The sequence below is a fragment of the Melozone crissalis genome, unplaced genomic scaffold, assembly GCF_028551555.1.
Source record: "Melozone crissalis strain CALT ecotype California unplaced genomic scaffold, PUWL_Pcris_2 ptg000023l_1, whole genome shotgun sequence".
NCBI classification, from domain to species: domain Eukaryota; kingdom Metazoa; phylum Chordata; class Aves; order Passeriformes; family Passerellidae; genus Melozone; species Melozone crissalis.
The window spans coordinates 41,038,457-41,065,538 of record NW_026535801.1 but is presented as its reverse complement, the minus strand read 5'-3'; the positions used below and the strand labels follow the sequence as shown (position 1 = coordinate 41,065,538).

Sequence of the window (27,082 nt, the reverse complement as noted above, 5' to 3'; positions counted from 1 at the left end):
ACTGGCAGAGCTGGAGGGTGGCCTGGACAAGGTGCCTCGTGTCAGGGCACACGGGGAGGAGGAGGAGGATCTGTCCCTGTCCCTGTGCCCGTGCTGGGGTGCTGTGTGTGTTTCACCTGGCTCGGGGCTGTCACCCAGGCAGCTCTGGCACAGCTGGGCTGGGGTGGCACACCTGCTGTGGGACAGGCAAGGGCGCTGTGGTTTTGGGAGCCAGCTTTCGGGGGAGCTGCTTGTTGGGGTGGCCATTCTTCTCCACCACAAAAGACAGACAACATCTCTAAAATCCCCTGGGACCGAGATTTAAACACTTGTCACCTGTGGGTGCTGGGGACCCGTGCTGCAGGTGTGCCCTGGGAGCGGCTGCAGCCCAGCACCCCATTCCCAGCACCCCATTCCCAGAACCCCGTTCCCAGCACCCTGTTCCCAGCCCCGACCCTGTGCCAGAGCTCATGGGGTGCCCTGGTACCAGCTGCAGCCCAGCACCCCGTTCCCAGCACCCCGTTCCCAGCACCCCGTTCCCAGAACCCCGTTCCCAGAACCCCGTTCCCAGCACCCTGTTCCCAGCACCCCGTTCCCAGAACCCCATTCCCAGCCCCAACCCCGTGCCAGAGCTCACGGGGTGCCCTGGCAGGCAGCTGGCACGGTGCCCTGGGGCTCCGCGTGCCCCCGCACGCCCGTGCCCAGCCGTGCCCCGTTGCAGGCCTGCAGTGCGTGTGCCAGCTGTGCGAGCACACCAACTTCACGTGCCACACGGAGGGCGCCTGCTGGGCCTCGGTGATGCTGACCAACGGGCGCGAGGAGGTGGTCAAGTCCTGCGTGTCCCTGCCCGAGCTGCACGCCCAGGTCTTCTGCCACAGCTCCAAGAATGTCACCCGCACCGAGTGCTGCTACACCGACTTCTGCAACAACATCACGCTGCGCCTGCCCCTCGGTGAGTGCCACGCTGGCCCGGCGGGGGGCACGCTGTCCTGGGCTGGGGGGCACACTGGGGGCTGGGGGGCACACTCTGTCCTGGGCTGGGGGCTCCCTGGGCACACTCTGTCCCAGGCTAGGGCTGCCTGGGCACACTGTGGGCTGGGGGCTGCCTGGGCACGCTGCTCCCAGCTGCATTCACACAGCCAACCACAGACTGCAGCTCTGCCATAAACTGCAGTTTCCTGCCTTTCTAAGGGTGTCCCAGCGCTGGCCTCCATGCCCCATGGGCGCTGTCCTGGGGCAGAGCAGGGGGGCACCCCGAGGCACTGCTGGGACCCCTTTGGCACAGGCAGTTTCAGCAGTCTGAGCCCGGGGTGGCTCTGGTGGACATGAGCAGCCTGAGGGGCAGCTGGTCTGTGCTGTCACAGCAGCGCCACCCCAGCGCCACCCCAGTGCCACCCCAGTGCCACCCCAGTGCCCTGCTCAGCAGGGCTGGGAAGGAAGGAGGCTGTGAGATTCCAGCTCCCAATGACAGGGAGGATGAAGGTTGGCACTCCCAGGAGCCCCGTGTGTCACCCGGCTGGTGCAGTGTGTGAGGCTGCCAGGCTCAACGTTGTTGATTTGGTGCTTTCCAAAAATAAATATTTATACTATTTTTAGCACAATTTTAGTTTAATTTTTTTTTTCTTTCCAAGATTTGGAAAGAAAATCCAAATTTTGTGTTTATTCCAGGCTTTTTTAAAAAAAGGTGTAAAATACGCTATTTTATCAGATAATAGCTTTTTATATACTTACAATAGTGAGATATGTTGCAGGTAATAAAGATGCAAATTAACACACAATTTAAAATTGTAGCTTGAATTTAAGAAGCAATCGTGTAGTTCTCAATGGCATTTGAAAGGCTGTTGCTGGGCAGACCATGGGGGAGCCTTGGGCACTGTCACCTCCTGGTGAACCCTGGTGCCAGCCTCACCTGTGCCGTGGGGCAGGAATCAGTGTTGTTTAATTGGGGCTGAGGATGATTTGTATGATGCCTGTATCCCCACAGACAGCTGGGAATACAAGCATCATCAAGTCACCCTAGGACACTGTTTTTCTTTCAGCTGACCACGGAAGGGACACGCTAATTGTGGTCGTGCTCTAGAAATAAAGTGCCGTGGTGGTTTTTCCAAGCTGGGAAGAAAGCTGCTATTTCTAGAGGAGCATTGGAGGCACATCTGCTGTTCCAGCGCTTGAGCTGGGACTCGCAAAACCTCTGGTTTCTCATATTTCAGTCCCAAAAAAAAGGGATGAATTGTTACCCTGAGCCCTTTGCTCCAAAGGTTCGGGGGAACTTGTGTCAGTGGGAATTGTGGCAGTGCAGTGAGGTTTCTGTGCTGGAATTGCAGTGCAGTGAGGTTTCTGTGCTGGAATTGTGGCAGTGAGGTTCCTGTGCTGGAATTGCAGTGTAATGAGGTTTCTGTGCTGGAATTGCAGTGCAGTGAGGTTCCTGTGCTGGAATTGTGGCAGTGAGGTTCCTGTGCTGGAATTGCAGTGTAATGAGGTTTCTGTGCTGGAATTGCAGTGCAGTGGGGTTCCTGTGCTGGAATTGCAGTGTAATGAGGTTTCTGTGCTGGAATTGTGGCAGTGAGGTTCCTGTGCTGGAATTGCAGTGTAATGAGGTTTCTGTGCTGGAATTGTGGCAGTGGGGTTTCTGTGCTGGAATTGCAGTGCAGTGGGGTTCCTGTGCTGGAATTGCAGTGTAATGAGGTTTCTGTGCTGGAATTGTGGCAGTGAGGTTCCTGTGCTGGAACTGTGGCATTTCTGTGCAGGAATGCGCTCACTGCTGGCCACACTGCCAGGGCAGGGAATGCTCTCACAGCTGGGGCAGGGTCTGCACTGAGCCTGGGGCCATGCCCTGCCCGGGCCCTGCCCACAGAGCAGCTCTCGCTGGTCAAACCTCTTGATGATTTTCCTTTTGTCACTGTTTTTGTTACTGTGGTGGCCCAGGAACAAGAAACTCGTGTTTTGTTCCTGTCGTGTTGTTTTCCAGCAGCTGGGGGGAAGCACTGACGTGGTGTGGTCAGTGTCTCCTCCGTGCTTGCTTTCAGCCAGGGAGGAATGAGCCTCATTCCCACCGGGATGGGTCTGACAAGCCCTGCAGGGAGGAGGCTGGCTGGGATGGACAGCCAGGGGACAGCTCATGCCCTGTGCTGTGTGCCCACTGTTCTGCTGTCCTGCACAGAGCCTGTCCTGCTGTTCCGCACGGTGTCCCCTGCACAGAGCCACTCCTGCTGTCCTGCTGTCCTGCTCAGAGCCACTCCTGCTGTCCCGCACAGTGTCCCCTGCACAGAGCCTGTCCTGCTGTCCTGCAGTGTCCCCTGCACAGAGCCTGTCCTGCACAGTGTCCCCTGCACAGAGCACTCCTGCTGTCCTGCAGTGTCCCCTGCACAGAGCCTGTCCTGCACAGTGTCCCCTGCACAGAGCCTGTCGTGCTGTCCCACACAGTGTCCCCTGCACAGAGCCTGTCCCGCACAGTGTCCCCTGCACAGAGCCCCTCCTGCTGTCCCGCACGGTGTCCCCTGCACAGAGCCCCTCCTGCTGTCCCGCACAGTGTCCCCTGCTCAGAGCCACTCCTGCTGTCCTGCAGTGTCCCCTGCACAGAGCCTGTCCTGCACAGTGTCCCCTGCACAGAGCCACTCCTGCTGTCCCGCACGGTGTCCCCTGCACAGAGCCTGTCCTGCACAGTGTCCCCTGCACAGAGCCTGTCCTGCTGTCCCGCACAGTGTCCCCTGCTCAGAGCCACTCCTGCTGTCCCGCACGGTGTCCCCTGCACAGAGCCACTCCTGCTGTCCTGCACAGTGTCCCCTGCACAGAGCCACTCCTGCTGTCCTGCAGTGTCCCCTGCACAGAGCCTGTCCTGCACAGTGTCCCCTGCACAGAGCCTGTCCTGCTGTCCCGCACAGTGTCCCCTGCACAGAGCCACTCCTGCTGTCCCGCACAGTGTCCCCTGCACAGTCTGGGGTGGCAGGGCTGGCTCCGTGAGGTGCCAGAGCTCCTGGGGCAGGGGGGATCCCTCTGTGTTGTTCTCCGTCCCTGTTTCAGGGAAACCTCAGCCCTGTGGAAACAGAATGAAAAGGGTTTAGGAGATCCTGGCGTGTCAGTTAACAAGCAGCAGTTCCAAGGAGGAATCCTGCTCATAAATCCTCTTACAAACTTCCTGGGTCACCCCTGGAGCAGCCTCTTGAAGTCATCAAAGGAGAAGCCTGTGCACACGATGTACAGCTTTGTGTTCAGGAGGGTTGGGGTTGTTCTGGTGAGCAGAGGTGTGGTACTGACTGCAGGAGGGAAGCAGAGGGTGCTGAGCCTGTTTGCTGCTGCCTTGGAGACCCCACATCACCGTGGGCACTCTCAAACTCCAGGTTAAGGTGTGCTTGAGGCCCAGCTTCTCCCTGAAGGGAAGGAGTGACCTGGCATGGGGTGCACTTTGTGATTCTTACATCTGCTGCAGCTCTGGGGTCTCGTTGGTACTCACAGTTCTGAGTGTTGAGGGGTTTTTTTTATAGCTCATATTTCTGGTTTGTTTTATTTGAGGGGAAAGCACTGGTTGATTTTTCTTTTAAACTTATTTCACATTTTGGGGACATTAAAGGAAACGTGTGTGTGTTCCTGTGCAAGTGAATCCCTCAGCAGTGTCTTCCTAGAGCTTCTTGATGTAGAGCTCCTTGGGTGGTGGTCAGAGTGCTGGCCTGAGAGCAGAACAGAAGGTGTGTGGGGGAAAGGCTCCCTCACTTATAGACACGTGGTCCGTCCTGTCTGTCCTGTCCGTCCTGTCCGTCCTGTCCGTTCTGTCTCCTGGCCAGGACAATGGTGGGAAAGCATTGAGGGGAGGAAAGGAGACCCAGGGGTGCTCCCATCACTCTGCACAGCTCCTGGAAGGTGCCTGTGCTCGGCTGGGGCTGGGCTCTTTCTCCAGGCCCGACAAGAGGTCACAGTCTCAAGCTGCACCAAGGGAAATATAGGTTGGATATTAGGAAAGAGTTTTTTACAGAAAGGGTGATCAGGTTCTGGAATGGTCTGCCTGGGGAGGGGTGCAGCCACCATCCCTGGGTGTGTTTAACAAAGCCTGGATGTGGCACTCAGTGCCAGGGTTTGCTTGAGGTGCTGGGGCTGGGTTGGACTCGATGGTATTGAAGGTCTCTTCCAACTTGGTGATTCTGTGAATTCTGTGATTGTGTGAATCTGTGATTGTGTGATCCTGTGTGATTCTGTGAATCAGTGATTCTGTGTGGTTCTGTGATTCTATGATTGTGTGATCCTGTATGATAGTGTGAATGTGTGATTGTGTGATTGTGTGATTCTGTGTGATCCTGTGTGAATCTGTGTTTGTGTGATCCTGTGTGAATCAGTGATTCTGTGTGAATCTGTGTGATTCTGTAATTGTGTGACCATGTGACCGCTGCGGTGTCCCAGCCCAGCGGGTCACTGTGAGCTGCAGTGTCACTCTCCGGTTTGTCTGTCTGTCCCCGCAGCAGCAGCGTCGGGCGGTGCGGGGCGGCTGCGGGCGGCGCTGCTGGCCGCCGTGGCGGTGCCGCTCGGTCCGTGTGTCACCCTGTCTGTCTGTCTGTCTGTCTGTCCAGCAGCAGCAGCACCCTCGGGCGGTGCGGGCCGGCTCCGGGCGGCGCTGCTGGCCGCCGTGGCGGTGCCGCTCGGTCCGTGTGTCACTGTCCCGTGTGTCACTCTGTCTGTCTGTCTGTCTGTCTGTCTGTCCAGCAGCAGCAGCACCCTCAGGCGGTGCCGCTCGGTCCGTGTGTCACCCTGTCTGTCTGTCTGTCTGTCTGTCCAGCAGCAGCAGCACCCTCGGGCGGTGCGGGCCGGCTCCGGGCGGCGCTGCTGGCCGCCGTGGCGGTGCCGCTCGGTCCGTGTGTCACCCTGTCTGTCTGTCTGTCTGTCTGTCCAGCAGCAGCAGCACCCTCGGGCGGTGCGGGCCGGCTCCGGGCGGCGCTGCTGGCCGCCGTGGCGGTGCCGCTCGGTCCGTGTGTCACCCTGTCTGTCTGTCTGTCTGTCTGTCCAGCAGCAGCAGCACCCTCGGGCGGTGCGGGCCGGCTCCGGGCGGCGCTGCTGGCCGCCGTGGCGGTGCCGCTCGGTCCGTGTGTCACTCTCTCTGTCTGTCTGTCTGTCTGTCTGTCCAGCAGCAGCAGCACCCTCAGGCGGTGCCGCTCGGTCCGTGTGTCACTGTCCCGTGTGTCACTCTCTCTGTCTATCTGTCTGTCCAGCAGCAGCAGCACCCTCGGGCAATGCGGGCCGGCTCCGGGCGGCGCTGCTGGCCGCCGTGGCGGTGCCGCTCGGTCCGTGTGTCACTCTGTCTGTCTGTCTGTCTGTCTGTCCAGCAGCAGCAGCACCCTCGGGCGGTGCGGGCCGGCTCCGGGCGGCGCTGCTGGCCGCCGTGGCGGTGCCGCTCGGTCCGTGTGTCACTGTCCCGTGTGTCACTCTGTCTGTCTGTCTGTCTGTCTGTCTGTCTGTCCAGCAGCAGCAGCACCCTCGGGCGGTGCGGGCCGGCTCCGGGCGGCGCTGCTGGCCGCCGTGGCGGTGCCGCTGGCGCTGCTGGCGCTGCTGGCCGCGCTGCTCGCCCGCTCGGGCCGGGGCTGGCGGCGCCGCCCGCCCAGCGTGGAGGAGCCGCCGTGCGAGGGCGGCCTGGCGGGCACGGGCAGGACGCTCAAGGACCTCATCTCCGACATGACCACCTCGGGCTCCGGCTCCGGTACGTGCGGGCTCTGCCCAAACGCAGCGGTTCGGTTCTGTGCGGGAGGGGAGGCGTTAGAAACGGAACTGGGTAATCAGAACCGCGCGTGGAACCCAGCGCTGAGGGCTGGGGCGACGCGGCAGATAATGGAAGGTGCGAAGCTCACCCGAGTGGCTCAGGATGCTGCTTCCCAATTTTTTTTTGTGTTTCGTGGCAGAATAATGTTCCTCCAAATTCTTGTTTTGAGCTGAACATTAATCTTTTTAACATTTTCCCCATTTCTACTCTGATGCCTCCATTGCTATTGAGTACTTGTTAAACCAAAGAAACCTAAAAATGAGGTGGGAAATCACAAATTCCAGCTCATTTGAACAGTGATGTACAGCCCAACCTTCCCTGACTAGAGCTTTTATTGAAAAGTATGTAAACTATGCTTGCTTTTATTTGCAAGTGAAAAACGCACAAATGGTGCCTAATTTAATTTATTTCCGTGAGCTGCATACCTCCGAGGATTAAGTTGTTGTTCTTCCCTAATGCCTTTTCACGGCTCTAATGAGCAGACTTTGGCGTTATTTATGCGGAAGTTTTCAGCAGTTCCCAGCCATCCCTGAGACAGGAACAGGGCTGGACTTGAGCAGAGCCAGAGCCCCATACATGGGGGTGATTTGTTCTGATTTCAGCCGAAGTCAAGGTTGTAGTTACTTAAAAAAAAATAAAATTCCTTGTTTTAAGTCCCCAGCAAACACAGAATCAAACCAAACCAGGCAGGGTTTGTGGCTGGCAAAGCACAGTGGAGCTGCTATAATAATTTATTTTTATTTTCAAAAATTTCAGCCAGAGTAGAGCAACAAATCAACTGCAGGACAGTTGCAGTCTGTATCAAACCAAATGGAGTAGTTTGGGCCAAATTTTAAGGTTTTTACTGGGGTTTTAAAAAGTTTTTTTCTATGTACAGACACTGGGAAGTAACACCAAAAAATGCTGTTTGAGGAGAGAGTGGCTGGGAGAGGATTTCCCTTGGCGCGGTTGGGAAGCAAAGCCGTGGGTGCAGCTCAGTGGGAGGGGGCAGTGCTGGGCTTTGAGGCCCGGCTGAGCCTTTCACAGCCCCCTCCTCTCCTTTCCCCAGGCCTGCCTCTGCTGGTGCAGAGAACCATCGCCAGGACCATCGTGCTGCAGGAGATCGTGGGCAAGGGGCGCTTCGGCGAGGTGTGGCACGGCAAGTGGTGCGGGGAGGACGTGGCCGTGAAAATCTTCTCCTCCAGAGACGAGCGGTCGTGGTTCCGGGAGGCCGAGATTTACCAGACGGTGATGCTGAGGCACGAGAACATCCTGGGCTTCATCGCTGCCGACAACAAGGGTGAGCAGCACGGGGGCTCCTGCGGGCCCTGCCGGCCCAAACAGCTCCGGTTCCGTGCGCTGCCCTGGGGGATGGCTGCACTCAGTGCTGCTGCAGTGGTGACAGTCACTGAGCGCTGAGCGTCTGTCCCAGCACAGCCTCTGCTGCCCCAGCTCCATCTGAAACACAGCCCTGGGCTCTTCCCTGGCACACCTCCTTGCTGGCATTCCCCAGAAGGGGGAAGCTAACGTTTCCCTAGCTAACGTTGCTGTGAAAAACGCCAATCGCTTGTTTTTAAAACTTTGAAAGTTTAATAGTAATAAAATGGTTATAAAAATAGTAATACAATTAGAGTAATAATAATTTGGACAATTTGAATTAGGACGATGTGAGACAATAGAGACAAAGAGTTATGGATGCCCAGGTACCTTTTCTGGGTAGCACGAGCCTGAAGGAGCCCAAAAAAGGACACCTGTTAACAGAGGATTAACCCTTAAAAGCAACAGCCTGTTGCATATTCATATACTTCGTACACGATGCATAAATTCCATTCAAATACAGGATTCTGTCTGGTCAACTTCTTCCTCCAAATCCTAACAGCGCCTTTGAGGCGGGAAGAAGTTCATTTCTTCTGATAATGGAGCAATCAATTCTTTTTCTCTGAAAGATTCAGGTGTGGCTGCTATCTCAGTGCGAGTCCTTTCTTTAAAAAAAGCATCCTTCATAGCATAGTTTCTATTTTAACATTTTTGTTATAACCTAAAACTATATTTAACACACTACTTAAGAGAATTAATACAGCATTACTTTCTAACACAACACATATAATATTCATTCTAATATTTGCAAAAAGCCAATCATAAAAGACATGCATTTTCCCCAATTTCTAATCCTGCTGCTCCCTCTGCCTAGATAACGGGACGTGGACTCAGCTGTGGCTTGTCTCGGAGTACCACGAGCAGGGCTCGCTGTTTGACTACCTCAACAGGGGCACGGTGACCGTGGAGGGCATGCTCAGGCTGGCGCTGTCCGTGGCCAGCGGCCTGGCACACCTGCACATGGAGATCGTGGGCACGCAAGGCAAGCGCTGCCCTCCCGCTTTCCTTGGGGTGTTTTCAGGAGCTTTGGTGCCCTCACAAACCTTCATGGGCGACGTGGTGTGGTGGAGTGTTCTCCGCGCTGCTGACACCAGGGGGAACAGCGTGGGTGAGGGTGCTGCAGTGCACACAGGGGAGAGGGGCCTTCCCTTCCCCTTCCACCGTCTGCACTTTGCCCGTGCCTCCAAAGAGATGCCTGCAGAAGCAGCTCTGCTGAAGGGGAGTGAGCGTTAATGAAGGAAAAATTAGGAAAGATTTATTCGTGGGAAGGCTTGTCCAGCCCTGGCACAGGTGGGGTACAAAGCTGTGTGGATGTGGCACTTGGGGAAATGGGTTAGTGGTGGCCTTGTCAGTGCTGAGGAACGGTGGGACTCGGTGGTCTTGGAGGGTTTTTCCGACCCAATCCCTTCGGTGATTCTGTAATTTTCTAAATGAATTTGGACGGTGAACTTCCAGTTTCTCTTTTTGTGTTTTATTCCTGAAATACAGATATTGAAAAAAAAATGCTCCTAAAGTTTTCTTTTGAAGTTGAGAACATTTAGCAGAGCTTTGCTTCGTTCAAAATAGGTTTCTATAGTTCTATAGGGTACAGTAAGAGAAGCGAATAAAACTGTTTTACATCCTTGCTCCTTATATTAAATCCACACCGTTGTTACCAAAACTGGAGGCGGTTTCTGTTGCTGTGAGCAGGGAAGCCGGCGATCGCTCACCGGGATCTGAAATCCAAGAACATCCTGGTGAAGAGGAACGAGACCTGCGCCATCGCCGACCTGGGGCTGGCGGTGAAGCACGACTCGGTGCTCAACACCATCGACATCCCCCAGAACCCCCGCGTGGGCACCCGCAGGTGGGTCAGGCACTGCGGCCCCAGAACAGCCCCCAGAACCCCCGCGTGGGCGCCAGGAGGTGGGTCAGGCACTGCGGCCCCTGGGCATGGCCCCTCGCAGCCCTGTCCCCGTCAGCCGCGTCCCCTCTGCCCTGGCACCGGGCAGGGATGGCCGCAGCCCCGTGGGGAGGGAGGGAGGCTGGGTGGGGGGGAGGCTGCAGACCCTGCTGTGGATGAGCTCTCTGCCCCACGGGAGGCACGATGTGCTGGTCACCCCGGTGCCCTGGGCTGGGCAGGGCACAGCTGGCGGCACCACGAGGGCTCACAGGGCTCCCTGCCAGCACAGCTGTGCCTTTGGTGGGAGCTGCCCCAGCAGAGCGACCCCGTGTGCCCCACAGGTACATGGCCCCCGAGATCCTGGAGGACGCGATGAACACCAACATCTTTGAGTCCTTCAAGCGGGCAGACATGTACTCCCTGGGGCTGGTGTACTGGGAGATCGCCCGCAGGTGCTCCGTCGGAGGTGAGCCTCTGCCCGTCCACCCGGTCCCCGATGGGTTTGGGGTGGCGGGGACAGCGGAGCCCTCCCGTTCCACCCCTGCCCTGGGCACCCGCATCTCCCCAGGGGTCACCGAGGAGTACCAGCTGCCTTACTACGACCTTGTGCCTTCCGACCCTTCGATTGAGGATATGAGAAGGGTTGTCTGTGAACAGAAGCTCAGACCAAGTATTCCAAACCAGTGGCAGAGCTGTGAGGTAAAAGCAATTTTCTAGTTTATTCTAGGTTCATTTTGTAAGTTTTTTTTTCTAGTTTTATTTTGTTATTTGTATTTTCAAGTTTAAGTCAAGACAGAATTTTGCAGTGAGAGATAGGGCACTTAATGCCCAGCTTCTCCTGAATTTAGGAGCTTCAGATATCTAGCTGTCCTTCAGATCAATACAGAAAAAAACTCTCTGTACCAAGTGCTCGATGCTGTCCAAGGCAGCTCTTAATTGATGCTGCTGCTGTTGTGTCACTGTTTCAGAGCACTGCACTTTATCTCCCTGTATTAAAACCGGAAAGCAGGGGGTGGTGGTTGCATCTCTGGCTGTTGTCTGTCCCCCTGCAGACCCTGTTTGTACCTGGGTCCCATTTCTATCCCCCAGCCCCTATCTGTACCCTGGTCCAATTTCTGTCCCTACACATCCTGTTTGTACCCTGGTCCCATTTCTATCCCTACACATCCTGTTTGTTCCCAGGTCCCATTTCTATCCCCCAGCCCCTGTCTGTACCCAGTCCCATCTCTGTCCCCAACCCCTGTCAGTACCGGTCCCGTTCCCATCCCCAGCCCCTGGGTGTACCAGCTCCTGTTTCAGTCCCCACACGCCCTGTTTGTTCCCAGGTCCCATTTCTGTCCCCACACCCTGTTTGTACCCTGGGTCCTATTTCTATCCCCCAGCCCCTGTTTGTACCCAGGTCCCATCTCTGTCCCCAGCCCCTCTCTGCACCCTGATCCCGTTTCCATCCTCCAGCCCCTGTCCGTACCCATCCCCGTCCCCATCCCCAGCCCCTGTCTGTACCCAGTCCCATCCCCAGCCCCTGTCTGTACCCATCCCCGTCCCCATCCCCAGCCCCTGTCTGTACCCATCCCCGTCCCCATGCCCAGCCCCTGTCTGTACCCATTCTCGTTCCCATGCCCAGCCCCTGTCTGTACCCATTCCCGTCCCCATGCCCAGCCCCTGTCTGTACCCATCCCCGTCCCCATCCCCATCCCCTGTCTGTACCCAGTCCCGTCCCCAGCCCCTGTCCGTACCCATCCCCGTCCCCATGCCCAGCCCTGCTGAGTGCCCGCTGGTGCCCGGCAGGCGCTGCGGGTGCTGGGCCGGCTGATGCGGGAGTGCTGGCGCGCCAGCGGTGCCGCGCGTCTCACGGCGCTGCGCGTCAAGAAAACCATCTCCCAGCTCTGCGTGCCCGAGGACTGCAAGGCCTGACGGCCCGGGGACGGGGGACGGGGTGCCGTGCTGCCCGGCCCCCACTCGGCAGGGTTTGTGTTCCTGCTCTACCTCAGACGGCGCGGGCGGCGCCCGGCTCCGGCGCTGTGCCCGGCCCTGGCACCGCGCACCTCGGGGTTTGGGGTTGGTACGGCAAGTCCGTGACTTGCTCTGGCTTGGCTCGGTGAATCAGACACCGGTGAATGGCAGGAGGGAGCTTACAGCATCATGGCTCTGTAAAAACACCTTTTGCTGTTGTGCTTTTCATCCTTGTCAGACCCCAAACGCCCTGGAAGTGTCTGGTGTTGGTTAAAGCCTGTTTGTGAGACAAACCTCGTGTTCTGTCCTCAAACCAAGTAAAAGACCAAATTAACCCCGATTTTTACCTGTTTTTTTTATTTAATTTTATTTCAGGGATCTGAAAAGTGGTTGTCAGTAAATGCATTTTGAATTACTGTATTTATAATTAACCAAGCAATTAGAAAAGATGAAAATTCCACTAAATGTGTACACTGTGAGCAAAACCATTGAGTCAGTTCCATATTAACATTTATTTTTATTGTCTCAATTTCACATACAATATCATGGTTAGAATTTGTATGTCATACAATATCATGGTTAAAATTTGAGTTGTTTTACTCTGTCTTTTGTTCATTGAACAGATCAATGAAGGGACAACTTTTCCTTTTAACAGTTGTTAGGAAAAATAATAGAGGCAACACTTTTCTGTTAGCTGTGAAGGGATGGAACAGGAGAAGTTCTACCTAAACTGAGAAAATATTTATTTTTAGCAATGTTTTTCCAATCACTGGCAGCAATTTTTTAGTGCCTTTTGATGTATTAGGGGGAAGCTTTAACAAATGCTAATGCAATGTGTTCAGAGGTTTGTTATAGAATTTTGTAACAGCACCAGGCTGGTGATGAATATTTACATTTCTGACCAGGTTTCCATAATATCAGAAGCCAGCAACATGAGTTGCTGTGTTAAAATTCAAGTGTTCTGGCATTTTGTGAACGGCCCACATATTTGAATATAGTGTTGGAGTATTCTTAATAGGCAAAATTATACATTTCATAGTCTTATGGTTCTTTAAATGTTTCTAAATCCATCTGGCCCATGGGAATTAATCCTGGAGATGTTTCCAGAATACAAAGCTTTGCAGAAATCTGGTGTGGCCCCCACAGGTCCATGGCAGGAGCTGTTGGTGCAAAATCTCTTCACTGGAGCTGTTGTGGGCAAGAACGTGTTAAATTTTACTGAGTTTGAGTCAGCGGTGCCATCCATTCCTCGGGTTTCACCTGCTGTGCTCACCCTCAGGAGGCCATGCGTGGGCTTTGGGCAGCTCGAGAGCTCAGCCTGCAGGGCTCTGAGTGCTGCAGCAGGCACTGCAGCCTGCTGCTGTCTGCTGCAGCCAGCCCTGCAGCGCAGCCCTGCAGCCCAGCCCTGCATCCTGCTCCCCTCCGCTGCAGCCAGCCCTGCATCCTGCTCCCCTCCGCTGCAGCCAGCCCTGCAGCGCAGCCCTGCATCCTGCTCCCCTCCGCTGCAGCCAGCCCTGCAGCCCAGCCCTGCAGCCCAGCCCTGCATCCTGCTCCCCTCCGCTGCAGCCCAGCCCTGCAACCCAGCCCTGCAGCCCAGCCCTGCATCCTGCTCCCCTCCGCTGCAGCCCAGCCCTGCAGCCCAGCCCTGCATCCTGCTCCCCTCCGCTGCAGCCAGCCCTGCAGCCCAGCCCTGCAGCCCAGCCCTGCATCCTGCTCCCCTCCGCTGCAGCCCAGCCCTGCAGCCCAGCCCTGCATCCTGCTCCCCTCCGCTGCAGCCAGCCCTGCAGCCCAGCCCTGCATCCTGCTCCCCTCCGCTGCAGCCAGCCCTGCTGCATGGTGGCTTCTCACACCTCCCCAAGGCTGCCTTAGGGATCCACGGCAGGGGATGGGGCTTGGAGCAGCCTGGTCCATGGGAGGTGCCCCTGCGAGGTAAAACCAGACAGGCTTTAAGGTCTCTGCCGACCCAAACCATTCTGGGGTTCCGCGATTCAGTTCCTGTGTGCTCCAAGTGCACGAACGCCCCATGGAGCTCAGTGGTGTGGCTCTGCAGGCTGCTTGAGGGGTGATCTTGGCAGCTGCATGATCCAAAGCCTGGTGCTGACTTGACTATCAAAAAAAAATTGCAAAGCTAAGGCCCAGCATCTGTTCTTGTAGTTTGTGCAAGAACATACTATCTTAAAAAGGAAGAATCAAAGCTTTGTTTTTTTTTTTAAGTGGGAAAAGAGTTCCAGTTTTCAGTTTCTCCCCTGGAGCCTCTGAAAACTGTTGACCAGCCCAGTAATTTGAACAAGACCCTGTTGGTGCCTGGCTGGGAAGTGTGGGTGGAGGATGCTCAGGCTCGGCTCCTCCTCACACAGGTCACAGCTCCAGCCCCAGCAGTGCTTTAACCTTTTCCCTGGACACAGCTCTTGGCACCACATTATGGTCTGTTTGCCCTGGCTTTTCACCCAGCTCAGTATTTTTGCTCTGGTTTTCTTTTCTCTTTTGTTGTTGAGGGGTGAGTGTACATTTTGATGGATTGGAGTTGAGCGCAACTGAGCCAAGGGGCTGATGTTGTGTTGAGCTCTGAAATGTTTGTAAACTCTACAGTCCTCTAGAAAATCTCCAAAGAACCCTTGTTTTAGTGGCCTTTCCCCTCCATGTGGGTTTGTCTTGGTCTAATTTAAGCACAGAGGTTATGCCAAGACCCTTCTGTGCAGTTTAGGGAGGCTTAGGTTTCCTCAGAGGTCACAATGCTCCTGATAATCTTCACTTAAAGCAAAAGTTCTTAAACTCATGAAAATTTTCAAGGTCAAGGATGCTCAAAACCTGTTACCACAATCAGCTTCTCCTAATTGATGCTTCTAACTGGGGGGGAATAACCAATATTTTATAATTTGCTTCTAATAATAATCTAAAGTTTAATGTAGGGATTATGCACTGAAAGGGAAAGTTAATTAATGTTTCCTGTAACACCTAATTTTTTTTTGTATTACTTGAACTGCTGCCCCCACACACTCCTTTAGAAATTCAGGCTGTAATCTCTTTTGCACTCCTCTACTTTTATAATTTGCACTTAATCAAGCTCATTCCCTCACATGACACTAGGAAGAGTCCTGCAATATTTTAGCAATTGCTGTGTCGCTTTGCTCGGTACTAGATTCAGGAATTAGGAATAAATGGGTGTGTGAGTATGGCCTGTCCCCACAGTGGGTCTGGGCTTTGAGCAGGGCGAGTTCTCCTCGGTCCCCGCAGCTCCTGTGCCAGGGTGGGCTCGAGGCTGCCCCAGCTCACGGCAGGGAGGGGTTTGGGCTTTGCCTGGGGGCAGCATCGCAGCACAGGGCCGGGGGGGACAGGGGGGCACTGGGGGCTGCAGGTGGGCACACGCTGGGCACTCCTTTGGGTGCACGGGGGGACTGGCACAGCCTCTGTGTGCTGGTGAAGGGAATGGTCAAACCCCTGCTCTGGGTCACTGAGGGTGTATTGGGGTGTCCTCGGGGTGTCCTCGGGGTGTCCTTGAGCCATCCCTGGGGACCCCAGGGCCAGCACCTGGGTGTCCCAGCAGCCCTGCACGTCTGCCCCTCCTCTGGCCCTGGCTGTGTGTCTGTGATCCCAGGGACCATCCCCACGGGCCGTGGGACCCCAGCCCCCCAGAGCCTTTAGGGAAAGATGTCCACGTTCTGCTCTAGTGGGCAGAGCAATATTTATGAATGTACAGGGAATAAGCACCGAGGTACAATATATTTCTACAGAATATAAGAAATGTGCAATAAATTGTAACTAACGCTGAATGTATTTTTGGCATAAATGGACCAGATGTGTTTTGAATGTAGCTATCACATTGTGTCTAAGCCTGCTGTGATTCTCAGTCCCTAAGAAAAACGTGTCATGTTTTGTCAATCTACAAACCACTTCCTCAGTTGTCTGTTTTTAAAAGAAGCGTCAGTATTTTATCTGGAACACTGTAATATTTCTGAACTAAGTATAGCAGTGCAATGCTAACTTCAACCCTCGTGTTGTGAAATATCTGATCTGTGTACACTGCAGAGTTATTTTTAAAACTATTGCTAAAGTTATTGCTTGATATTGCAGCTGCCTGGATGTAAATAATGGTTTAGCTGTTGTATTTTGTATGCGGATTTGGGGAAGACGTGGCAATTTTAATAAATTCAGCATACTCTGCCCTTGTGTTCCCGTGGCCTGAAATTGTTCTTATGTTCATCGTGTGAGGGGAGGAGGGTTGAGCCTGTGTGAGCCTGTGGAACCCTTCCCTCGTGTCTCTTGCACCCACAGCAGTGTGAGCTCTCCCTGAGCTCCCTTTCACACAGCACTCCTGATCCTGCTCTTCCCCCTAGTGAGATTTTCAGTGCTGCAAACCTGAGTGGGACCAGCCCACTCTGAGCACTCAGTTCTGGAGTGTGCATGCTTGAAAATCCCCCTGACACAGCCATAATCCGGGAATTTAAATCAGACTAAACTTAAGGGATGTCAAAATGAAATCTGCCGTGCTGTGACCCAAGAAACTTCGGTGGCTTTTGAAGGATACTGTGGGGGTTTTTTGGGTTTTTCCCCCTTAACAAGACCTTTGCATTGCAGCAGTTACTCGCGGTCTCTCTGGTCCCTGCCCGTCTCCAGGCCGGTGTCACCGTCACGGCGGTGGCTGTGCGCGGGCAGCCGGGTCCGATGGCCCAGCACGGCCAGGGGCTCTCGGTGAGCATCGGCTGCCATCCCATCCCCCGGCCAGCCCGGCCCCGGGGAGCTGCGTGCTGTCCGTGCAGCCCCGGGCCCCGGGGAGCTGCGTGCTGCCGTTCCAGACCCGGGCCCCGGAGAGCTGCGTGCTGCCGTTCCAGCCCCGGGCCCCGGAGAGCTGCGTGCTGCACCTGAACCAGCTCCGAGCCCTGCCGGGGCTGCTCTGCCCGGGCACCTGTGAGCCCTGACAGCTGCTCTGCCCTGAACCGGACACCGTGAGCCCTGCCCGGACACCGTGAGCCCTGCCGGGGCCAGGGTTCCCTGCCGGGGATGCAGGGTGCGGGGCTGTGCAGGGCTCAGAGCAGCGCAGGGTAACGGGGCCGCTGGAGCAGCTCGCACCGAGGTCCTGCTTGGTGCTCTGGTGGGAGGTGTCGTTTATTTCTGCCCTCGGCTTGTTTGCAGATGAGTCACCGGGTTTCAGGAGCGTCAGCAAGGGCTGCCGGAGGAAGCGAAACGCGCTTTGTTTTCGAGCACTCGGCGCGGTGACCGTGAGCAGGAAAAGGGGAAGAGGCTTTGAGTCACCGCGCCTCGGCGATGAGCACACGGCACCCGGGGGCGCAGATATTTCCCTCAGGAAAAGGGAGAGAGCTTTCCCCCTCGCCTGCTGTGCTTTTTGAACATCGTTTTTCCTTCCCTTAGCCCGGAGGGGTTCTCCCAAGGAACTCGGAGGTGAAGCACAGACGTCTGAATCCCTTGTCGTGGTGCTGCTGTGTGCAGCACTTCCCTGTCGCTGTCCGTCCGCCAGGAGAGGCACGGGGACCGCAGCCACCAGCCCTCCTCCGGGTGGCAGGAGCAGATGTTTCCTGACAGGCTGTTTCTGTGCCCTGAGATGCCGGGTTTTTGAGGGATGAACCTTTAGGATGGGTTTGTACTGACATTTCAGCCGTCCAGGGCAATGAGGGGATCCCCGGGAGTGGGGGAAGCTCCATCCCAACGCTTCCCTGGCACTAAGAGCTCATCTGCACCAGCAAGTGTGGGCACCTCCTCCCTGGACACCCATCCTGCAGCTCCTCCATGGGCACCCATCCTACAGCTCCTCCCTGGACACCCATCCCTGTCCCTCCTCCATGGGCACCCATCCCTGCAGCTCCTCCATGGACACCCATCCTGCAGCTCCTCCATGGGCACCCATCCCTGTCCCTCCTCCATGGGCACCCATCCTGCAGCTCCTCCCTGGACACCCATCCCTGCAGCTCCTCCATGGGCACCCATCCCTGTCCCTCCTCCATGGGCACCCATCCCTGCAGCTCCTCCATGGGCACCCATCCTGCAGCTCCTCCCTGGACACCCATCCCTGCAGCTCCTCCATGGGCACCCATCCTGCAGCTCCTCCATGGGCACCCATCCCTGTCCCTCCTCCATGGGCACCCATCCTGCAGCTCCTCGGCTGCAGCCGGCAGAGGCAGGGGCCTTACAGAAGGTGTGCAGAGCAGCTCTGCCTTGATCTGTCATGCCAGCCTGCCCTGAGCTTCCACAAGCTGGCAGGCAGAGCCCAGCAGCCTCAGCCCACAGTCCTGGCTGCCCCCTGTCCTGCCTGGGCCCTGCCAGCCTTTCCTGCTGGAGCTGGCAGTCACAGGTGTGTGTGGCAATGCTTCATCAAGGTACGTAAAAGGTCCGTACGCAGAAAAATGACAGTAACCCGTGTGTTTTTATTACTTCTTTGTTTTGATACTGGGGCCCTGCTTTTCCCCTTGCAGGCTCACATCCCAGCCAGGGTTAATTGTGTGCAGGTCTGGCTGCTGTGCGCAGTTCTGCCCCTGGTGTTTGTCCCAACAAGAGCTGTCCCAGTGAGTGTCTGTCAGGATGGCCAGCCTGTGGCAGCAGCTGCTGCAGGGCACTGACAGCCAGCCGGGCCAGCAGCTGGGCCACAGGGAACAGGGCTGTGTCCAGCAGTGGGGACACAGGGCTCCATGGTGCCAGGGCTCCGTGGGTGTTCAGGGCTTGGCTGGGGGCTGCCAGGGCTGGCAAACTGCTCTGCCCAGGGCTCTCCTGTCCTCCTGCACTGCTGACCTGTGCCTGAGGGCAGCAGGGACAGGCACCCACTCCAGTGACTCCCCAGGCCCAGGGCTGCTGCCTGTGCCTCTCCATCTCGTCCAGGAGCAGGGAATCTGAAGGCTACTCAAAGCCATGCTGAAGCAACACCAGGTCAGGTGATAACTGGAGAGAAAAACCAACCCAGCCAGAAGTTCTCAGAGCCATCAATGTTCCTCGAGCTCTGGCCATGCAGGAAAGGTGCAGGGATGGCATCTGGCCAGGGCTGTCCCTGGCACCGTGCCTGTCCCTGGCAGCGCCCTGTGCCCTGGGGGCTCTGCAGGTCTTTGCTGTGCCTCGGTCCCCAGGGTGACCCGAGTGCGGCTGAGGGCGCTGTCCTGCCCTCACCCTGCCCCGCCTCAGCCTCTGCTCCCGGCCTGCAGCTCCCGTTTCCCGCTGCAGCTGGAGGAGCTGCGCTGGCACCACCAGCCGAGGGCGGTGTCGCTTTCCCATCCTTGCCAAAGGTGAGTGCAGGGATGCCGGGGATGCCGAGCAAGTCAGAGAGTGAACAGGTTGGGGTCAGGTGAGTGCCCGGGGCGGGCAGGGCGGTGAGGACAAACCCTGGCAGAGCAGCAGCTGCCGGTGGGAGCTGTGCTCAGGAATGGAAAAATTAAGCAGATTTCCGCAACTGCCAAGCCCGATTGTTAACTCCCGTGTGAGCACAAGGCGCACCGAGGCCTGGGGCTCTGCTAGGAGGGATTTGTGTAAGTCGCACCTAAACCACAGGTCACGTGGAGGCCCTTCCGCCCTCGCCCTGCTCGGAGCGGGGCAGCGGGGCCAGGCACGGGGCTCGGCGTACCCGGGCACGGCACAGAGATCACCCTGAGCCTGGCACGGCACAGAGCTCACCTGGGGCCGGCACGGCACAGCACTCATCCTGAACCCCAGGAGCTGCCCTGAGCCTCGCACGGCGCAGCATTCACCCTGAACCTGGCACAGCGCTCACCCTGAGCCTCGGGAGCTGCCCCGAGCCCGGCCAAGGCACAGCGCTCGCCCCGAACCTGGCACTGCTCACCCTGAGCCCGGCACGGCACAGCGCTCGCCCCGAGCCCCGCATGGCCCTGCGGCGGCTCCTGCAGCCCAGCTCCAGCTGCAGCTCCTGCGAGGAGCCGGCACCGCCCGCGGACGGCAGGAGGATGCAGCACCTGGCCAGCACGGTGGGCACGCTGCCCCGCGGCCGCAGGCAGGTACGGGCCGTGCCCAGCCCGGGACGGACCCCGGGCTCTCTGTGCTCCGGGCAGGGCTGGGCAGGGCTGGGAGGGCGACTGCGGGCTGGTTTGGGGTGCCAGGGGAGCTCTGGCAGCGCTGGCGGTGTGGGGAGCTCTGCGAGAGTGAGGGATGCTCGGGCTGCAAAGGGCGGCGGCAGCTGAGCCCGGCCCGGCTGGACTCCGCATCTCCAGCCCTGCTGGCAGCCAGGGAGGGTTTGTGCTGTCTGAGTGCTCCTTCGAATGTGCATTACCTGGGCCAGGCGGCCTGGCTGCCCTGTCCTGCAGGGCTGGCAGCAATGACACCACGAGCCATTTCCGTGTGGATCTGGGGTGTTTCAGTACTGGCTCCACTGCTGGGCTGTTCCCCAGAGCAGCACAGGGCAGCACAATTCCCCGGGTTCCCACAGAACCGAGCTGGTGGTCGGCTGAGCAGCGCAGCTCTGGGCTGTTTGTCTGACACGAGGGACCACTACAGAAGGTGCCTGTGGGGCGTGAGGATCTGAAAGCATAACCAGAAACTCCGCTGCGATAGCTGTGCTCCCCAGGCTGTGCTTGCTCGGCTGCAGAGGGGCCCTGGACCTTCCCTTGGCACACACGTGTGAGGGGACGGGCAGGGCCAGAGCCGGGCTGGCAGGGGGTGCCCCGGGGGCTGCAGCCCCACCGGAGCCCTCGGGGGCCGGGAGTGCTGAGGTGACAGTGGCGCTGCTGTGGCTGGGGCTGGCAAAGCTGAGCTACGCCCGGGCCAAGGTGGCACCGCAGGGACCGTGCCCAGGGCAGGGCTCCCTCGCCCAGGCCCTCTCATGCCCCCCAGAAGGATTGATTACACCCGGCCCCCCTCTCCTGCCCTTGTCCCTCGCAGTAAATGCACCCGGTCCATGAGGGGCTGTTTCTGCAGCAGGTCACACCGTGGCACCACTTCATCCTGCTGAGGAGACATCCGCTCTGCTGGCTACAGACCTCTCACTGACAGTGCAACTCCTTATTCCCGGCTCACTTGTAGGGGCAGAACCCAATAGAAGGCCGTGTTTGACACAGACCTGGCTCTCCCAGGGAGCTCTCCAGGCACAGCGTCCCTGGCCTGAGCAGGGCCTGGCGGGAGATGCTGTGCAGGGCCCAGGGTGTGCTCTCCCTGCCTCGGGGTGCCTCTCCTGGCAGTGCTCAGTTTGTAAACACACACAGAATTTTAGAGGAAAGGGACGAAAGTGAGATGAGTTCTTGGCACAACAGAGATGTGATCTGTGCTCTGAGCTTGCCACCAGCATCTGACAGGAGGATTTGGCCTCCAGATGCTTTTCCTCCTGGTCAGAAAGTTCAAGCTCTCCTTTGACCAAGGCAGAGGTGTTGGTGGGATGCCAGCAGCTGTTTTTAGTTCATCTCTGAACTCCTGGTTTTATCTGAATGCCTCAAAGAACCACAAACCTACTGATGCCTTTCCTCTCCTGTTTCACAGCTTGCCCTGTCCAGATCCATCTCCTTGGGCGACCCCACCAAGCCACAGAGGTATGATTCTGTGATTCTGTGACTCTGTGATTCTGTGATTCTAGAGTCACTGCTCCTGGCTTGTTCTGCATGAAAGGTGCGTGCCAGGAACTGTGGCAGCCCAGGTGGGATCGGGGTGCGAGGCACAGAGTGGTACCCAGCACCTGGGATCGGCAGGTGCAGCTGTGACCTCTGGCTTGGGCATGGGAACGGGCAGCACCACCTTGGGAGGGACAGCAAGGTGACACCCCAAAGCGTGGTGACACCCTGCAGGCACAGGGAGGGACAGCAAGGTGACACCCCAAAGCGTGGTGACACCCTGCAGGCACAGGGAGGGACAGCATGGTGACACCCCATGGTGTGGTGACACCCCATGGCACAGAGAGGGACAGTGTGGTGACACCCCAAAGCGTGGTGACACCCCATGGCACAGGGAGGGACAATGGGGGGACACCCCTGTTTTGGGTGGAAATGAGGCCCACAAGGAGCAGCTCCCGTGAATTCTGTGTGCTCCTCCTGCAGGAACCTCGTTTCTATATTGAAAGAAGACAAAGAGACGTTTGGGTTTGAAATCCAGGTAAGACCTAAGTGACAAGTAGTTTCACTAAAAACAAAATGTGGTGCGGAGTCTGAAGTGCCATAACCCCCAAAGCAGCCGAGGCAGGCCAGAGCAGAGGAAGGGGCTGTCAGAGCCTGTGAAATCTGAAGGGATTACAGCCCTCATACAAGACAGGGATGTTTCTCTGAGGATTTTTTCATGGTGAACGTCACAGATGAGAATTTCTGGCCTTCTCACAAGACTGTTGAATGCAGGAGAAATCCCATCCAAATCCAAATCAGAGGCAATGATAGTGCCTTCTTTCCTCCAAAAATAAGTGAATATTTTTGGGAGAATTGTATATAAGAATATTTTCAAATGAGAAAGACCAAAAAACTCTCTTAAAAATTACCTTATACTGGCTTTTTGCTACCTCCTTTAATCCGCACGGAGAGATATGTACTTTTCAGGAAGATGTACAATACTTTTCCATAAATACCTGCTAAGCATGACTTTTGGGGCAGGAGCTAAATCATATAGGAAGAGATTCTGTTTGGTGTAGAAGTCAGTAAGTCATCAAGCAGGAGAACCAGAATGTCACCAGCAGCACTGCTAGGGAGAGATTCTGTGTTTTTGGGTTTTTGTGAGAAAGGTAACTCCTGATCAGCAGGTCTGCTGAAATCCTGGGTAAAGCTGAAAAGTGATCCCAGCAATAAAGGCATAACTTTGGGAGCAGAGGAATCTGCCTGCCAGCAGCAGGGCACCTTCTAAGTGCTTTCCTCTGTCCGCACACAAGGGGAAAAAGTGTTTTCTGTGAAATTAGTGTGCTAGGAAAAGCTCACCTTTGCCCAGTTTGGGTGTGTGACTAATGAGGGGTTCAGCACTCAGCTCGTGAACAGAGGAGAGCTTTCAGAAGGGAGGATAATTGAGTCGATTATTGGGCTTTTGTGTAAATTGTCAGGGCAGATTTTCATTAAGCGTGGCATTCTGATTAAAAATAATTGTTCTTGGCACATTTTCTTCCTGAACATACATTCAGTGTGAGCACTGCATAGGGCTGCAGAGAGGCAGCATCCGTCAGCTACTGAGGGTGTTTAGGAGCTGCAGCTCCATCACTAGGAGATAAATTCAGGCAAAGCAGAATAAGGTGATGTGAAACCCTAGGTGTCCATCGGCAGGGAGCTCATGCTTCACTCGTCACTCTCAGTTTAGGCACCAATTTAACTGCGGTTCCAAAGGCTGGAAACGCCAGGGCACGGGGGGATTTGGCCAGAGGAGCTCTGAGCTTCCCCGGCCTCCCCCCCTTTGCTCCACCCTGGCTGGGAAATGTGGGCTCCCAATGAGCTGTCCCTGGGCTGGAAGGGGCAGTGGCAGGTTTCCAGGAAACCCAGGTGGAATTTGCATGTCACAGAAAAGGTTTCCTGCTGCCGCAGGACCCGGACAGGCTGCGGCACCGCAGTTTGCATTTTTCTGAATTCTTGTCAGCACCCATAACCACACGAGGGATTTAGAGTAATTACAGTTACTAAATGTTCAGCTAAATGTGCGCGTCAAAAATAAGAAGCACTTCGAGGAGTGTGGGGATGTGTGTGTGGGCGACAAGTTCCAGAGGCCAGAAGAGCAAAAGTAAGTTTAGATCTTCTGTCTTTTCAGCTCCCATGCAAACTGAGCTGGCTGGGAGCAGCAGCTGCCTCCACACAGCATTCCCAATGAATGGGAGTCAATCCCTTGGAAAGCCCCAGGCCCATCCTGTCATGTTCCCATGAGACATCCTTCCAGAAAGCCATTCCCACCCATGCTGACGTATTCTTGGTTGAAGTCACAGAGGTTTTAATGCTGAATAACCAGCTTGCTGTAAAACTTTTTGTTTAAAACAAAAAACAAACAAACAAAAATAAAACCCACCAGGCATCAGCCTGTTTTTAACACTTGCTTGTTGGGTTTTTTTCCCAAACCCTGTGTACAGGCACCTGTCAAGTGGCTACTCTTTTCTGCGGTACAAATGCATTTTTAATTGTTGGGTTATAGCATTTTGATCTCGCTCACATGTAGTGTGCTCTGCTCATCACAGCTCATTGAAAAAGCGCTGAATTTACCTGGTTTTCATGGCTCCAGGGTCGGTAACTGTGTCCCTTTGGCACTAACAGACCATCAGGTTCCCACAGCAGAATGATTTCTCCCTGGAGGTGTGCACGTGTGTCTGCAGGGTCCAGGAGGAGAGCCCTGCCCACCTCTCCGGCCTCCAGACCGGTAAATAACTGTCCCTGGGCGTTCCTGGCCCTCCTGGGTTCCCCTGGAGCAGGGCAGGTGGGCAGGGGCTGCTGATGCCACCCTGGCCTCTGCGTGTGTCCCTGGCAGGTGACATCCTCGCCTGCATCAACGGCGTCAGCGTCGAGGGCTTTGGGCACAAGCAAATAGTGGACTTGATAAAGTCTTCAGGGAACTACTTGAGGTGGGTGTCTCTCCTTTGGGTGGGCTTTGGCCTCCTTTCCTCTGCCTCTGAAGGCAGCGCCGTGCTGCCCCACAGCCCTGCAGTGCCCGGGGCAGAGATCCCCAGGCTGGGCTGGGCAGAGCCTCGGTGCCTCAGGGCAGCACCACCCTTCCCACAGGTTAGAGACTGTCAACGGGGCCTTTTTCCTGAGGAAAATGGAGCTGGAGACCAAACTGCGGGCTCTCAAGGTAATGGGATTAATTGTTTGTTCCCCTGTCAAGTGAAGATGACTGTGGGCTCACTGCTGATGGGGGACAGTGGGTGCCCATGGGACAGGGGGTCCTGGCAAGGGCTGACACCCTTGGGTTCCCTGCTGCCAGCACCCCCAGCCACCCCAGCCTTGCTGCCCCTGATATTATTTTATGGAAACCTGGAGGAATGTATATTATGGAAATAGAGGAGGAATGTGCTCACAACCCCAGCACTGCCCGGGTGAGCTCAGGCCGGTCAGTTTGGTGTGGGAATCTGCACAGAGCCCATGGGCTGGTGGGGAGGTGCCTTCTGTGCTGTCCGCAGGCACAGCCTCGCCTGTTTGGCGTCTTTACCCAGCTCTGCAGCGCTGTGTTTCACCCCCAGAGCTGAGGGAGGGCAGCTGAGGGCATCGCATTGCTGGGTGTTGGGTGGCTGGGGCTGTCAGGATTTCCAGGCGTGCCCCCAGGGCGGGCAGGGTGCCTGTGCCGTTCCTGCTGTGAGGAGAGTGGGGTGCCCGCTCCGGTGGGCGCTCCAGGGCGGGCAGGGCTGCAGCAGGGCGCTGGCATTGCCTCAGCGGGTGCAGGGGGCTCCGTGCTCCCCAGGCAGGTTCCAGGCTGCTCCCTTCCCAAACGGGACAGGGCAGTGCTTCGGCTGGAGCACCCCAGCCATGAGCCAAGCCCTGTGTTCTGGAAGAAGTTTGCCAAACTCTGGCACAGCCGGGTGTTTCCCGAGGGTGACCTGCGCTTGCACACACTGTTTGGCTTCCCTGGAGTGACCGAGCTGCTGTTCCCTGTCCCACAGCAGGCGCTGCACCAGCGCTGGGGAGAGCTGCGGGCGCTGCTGGCCCGGGAGCGGCTCCTGCTGCACGGTACGTGTGTGGGGGACCCTTCTGTGAAACTCTGCCATCCCACCGGCACTGCCTGCCCTTCCCTGCTCAGGAGGGCGGGGGGCTGGCCTGGGAACGCTTTGTGCCAGGGCAGTGACCTTGGCTGCTGCTTGACCAAGGGCTCCTTGCATCACTCCTGGGCTGGGAGTTTTGTGGGTGGTAAATTTATTTCATTCTTACTTTGGTATTACGGGGGAAGGGGCTGGGTTGGGTTTCGTATGGACTGCCCAGGGTGCAGGGAGCACCTCACAAGCAGGAGCAGCTGCCCACGTGGGAAGGGGCTGCTCCCTGTGCCAAGGGCTGGGCACGATGCTCTCGGTGCTGCCAGGGCACAGAGTGCTGCTCCTGGCGAGGGGTGGGCTGGCCAAGCTGCCGTCTAGCCAACGCTGCTCTCTGGCTATTGCTGCCCTCTGGCCAACGCTGCCCTCTGGCTAGGGCTGCTCTCTGGCTAGGGCTGCCCTCTGGCCAACGCTGCCCTCTGGCCAGCGCTGCTCTCTGGCCAGCACTTCCCTCTGGCCAACGCTGCCCTTTGGTTAATGCTGCTCTCTGGCCAACGCTGCTCTCTGGTCAACGCTGCTCTCTGTCCAGCACTGCCCTCTGGCCAACGCTGCTCTCTGGTCAACGCTGCTCCCTGGCCAGCACTTCCCTCTGGCCAACGCTGCCCTCTGGTTAACACTGCTCTCTGTCCAAGGCTGCTCTCTGGCCAACGCTGCCCTCTGGTTAACGCTGCCCTCTGGTTAACGCTGCCCTCTGTCCAAGGCTGCTCTCTGGCCAACGCTGCCCTTTGGCCAACGCTGCTCTCTGGCCAACTCTGCTCTCTGATTAACACTGCCCTCTGTCCAGCGCTGCTCTCTGGCTCACGCTGCTCTCTGGTTTCCAGGGGAGGTGAACGACAACGCCCTTCTGGGCTCGCTGGAGCCGGTAGAGCCCGGCTCGGCTGGCGGCTGCAGCTCGCCGGGCCCCTTCCTGCCGGGCAATCCGCGCCTGTCCAGCGAGAGCAGCTCCCGCAGCCGGCTGAGCTCCATGACGGTGGGCAGCGAGGACAGCTTCTACCAGGGCAGCGCCGCCGAGGACTGGGCTGCGGAGAGCCTGAGCCGGCAGTCCAGCCTGGACGATGACTGCGTGTTCCGCAGGGACGGCCCCGGGGCCGCGGGCAGGGCCTCGGTGCGGCGGCACCGCAGCATCAGCCTGGCCGGCAGCAGCGCCAGCCTGGCCAGCAGCGGCTCCGCGTCCCCGCTCTGGGACAGTGGCGGGGGCTCCAGCAGCTTCGGCACCCTCCCGCGCAAGAGCCGCAGGGCCAGCGTGCGGAAACACCTCCTGAAATTCATCCCCGGCTTCCAGCGCGCCGTGGAGGAGGAGGAAAGCCGGGTCTGATGTCGCAGTGTCACCCTTGATGGCCTGGGGCTGCCCCATGGGGCACACGGCGGTGGCACCGCGGGGCACTGCCCGGACAACAGCTCTGATCAGAGCCACGCGGCTCTGGGGTTTTAATTATTTTCGTTTTCAATCAGAGCACGCGGCGGACCTCTTCTTCATTAACGTGAAAAATGAGCGACTCCAAAATGTGAAGAACCTTTGCAGAACTTCCTCAGCGAACTTTACTGTTAATAACAGTTTTTAATT

The 27,082-nt window shown here is 56.9% G+C and overlaps 2 protein-coding genes across 3 annotated transcripts; both read left to right on the top strand.

Annotated features, from left to right (window-relative positions):
- The first annotated feature begins 700 nt into the window (after positions 1 to 700).
- ACVR1C (activin A receptor type 1C) lies at positions 701 to 11,867 on the top strand. Of its 2 annotated transcripts, none has more exons than XM_054277654.1 (8): positions 701 to 931; positions 6,428 to 6,655; positions 7,764 to 7,994; positions 8,886 to 9,053; positions 9,761 to 9,917; positions 10,295 to 10,419; positions 10,522 to 10,652; positions 11,742 to 11,867. In XM_054277654.1, exons 1-8 carry the CDS (start codon positions 778 to 780, stop codon positions 11,865 to 11,867), a joined length of 1,320 nt encoding a protein of 439 aa, XP_054133629.1. In that variant the 5' UTR covers positions 701 to 777. The 2 variants fall into 2 exon arrangements, with proteins under 2 accessions (XP_054133629.1, XP_054133631.1); XM_054277656.1 differs by having other exon boundaries at positions 706 to 931; positions 6,422 to 6,655.
- A 7,853-nt stretch (positions 11,868 to 19,720) lies between these two features.
- CYTIP (cytohesin 1 interacting protein) lies at positions 19,721 to 26,833 on the top strand. The gene is made up of 8 exons (XM_054278416.1): positions 19,721 to 19,852; positions 21,324 to 21,373; positions 21,875 to 21,929; positions 24,038 to 24,140; positions 24,249 to 24,342; positions 24,500 to 24,569; positions 25,375 to 25,441; positions 26,340 to 26,833. Exons 1-8 carry the CDS (start codon positions 19,721 to 19,723, stop codon positions 26,831 to 26,833), a joined length of 1,065 nt encoding a protein of 354 aa, XP_054134391.1.
- The last annotated feature ends 249 nt before the right edge of the window (positions 26,834 to 27,082 follow it).

What these genes read in the sequence shown, in the direction of transcription:
- ACVR1C (XM_054277656.1), top strand. Translation starts at nt 778, where the DNA reads ATGCTGACCAACGGGCGCGAGGAGGTGGTCAAGTCCTGCGTGTCCCTG. An exon ending in CACCTCGGGCTCCGGCTCCG is followed by an intron (nt 6,656 to 7,763) that starts GTACGTGCGGGC and finishes TCCTTTCCCCAG; the next exon opens with GCCTGCCTCTGCTGGTGCAG. An exon ending in ACCAGTGGCAGAGCTGTGAG is followed by an intron (nt 10,653 to 11,741) that starts GTAAAAGCAATT and finishes GGTGCCCGGCAG; the next exon opens with GCGCTGCGGGTGCTGGGCCG.
- CYTIP (XM_054278416.1), top strand. Translation starts at nt 19,721, where the DNA reads ATGGCCCTGCGGCGGCTCCTGCAGCCCAGCTCCAGCTGCAGCTCCTGC. An exon ending in CGTTTGGGTTTGAAATCCAG is followed by an intron (nt 21,930 to 24,037) that starts GTAAGACCTAAG and finishes TGGCACTAACAG; the next exon opens with ACCATCAGGTTCCCACAGCA. An exon ending in CCAAACTGCGGGCTCTCAAG is followed by an intron (nt 24,570 to 25,374) that starts GTAATGGGATTA and finishes CCTGTCCCACAG; the next exon opens with CAGGCGCTGCACCAGCGCTG.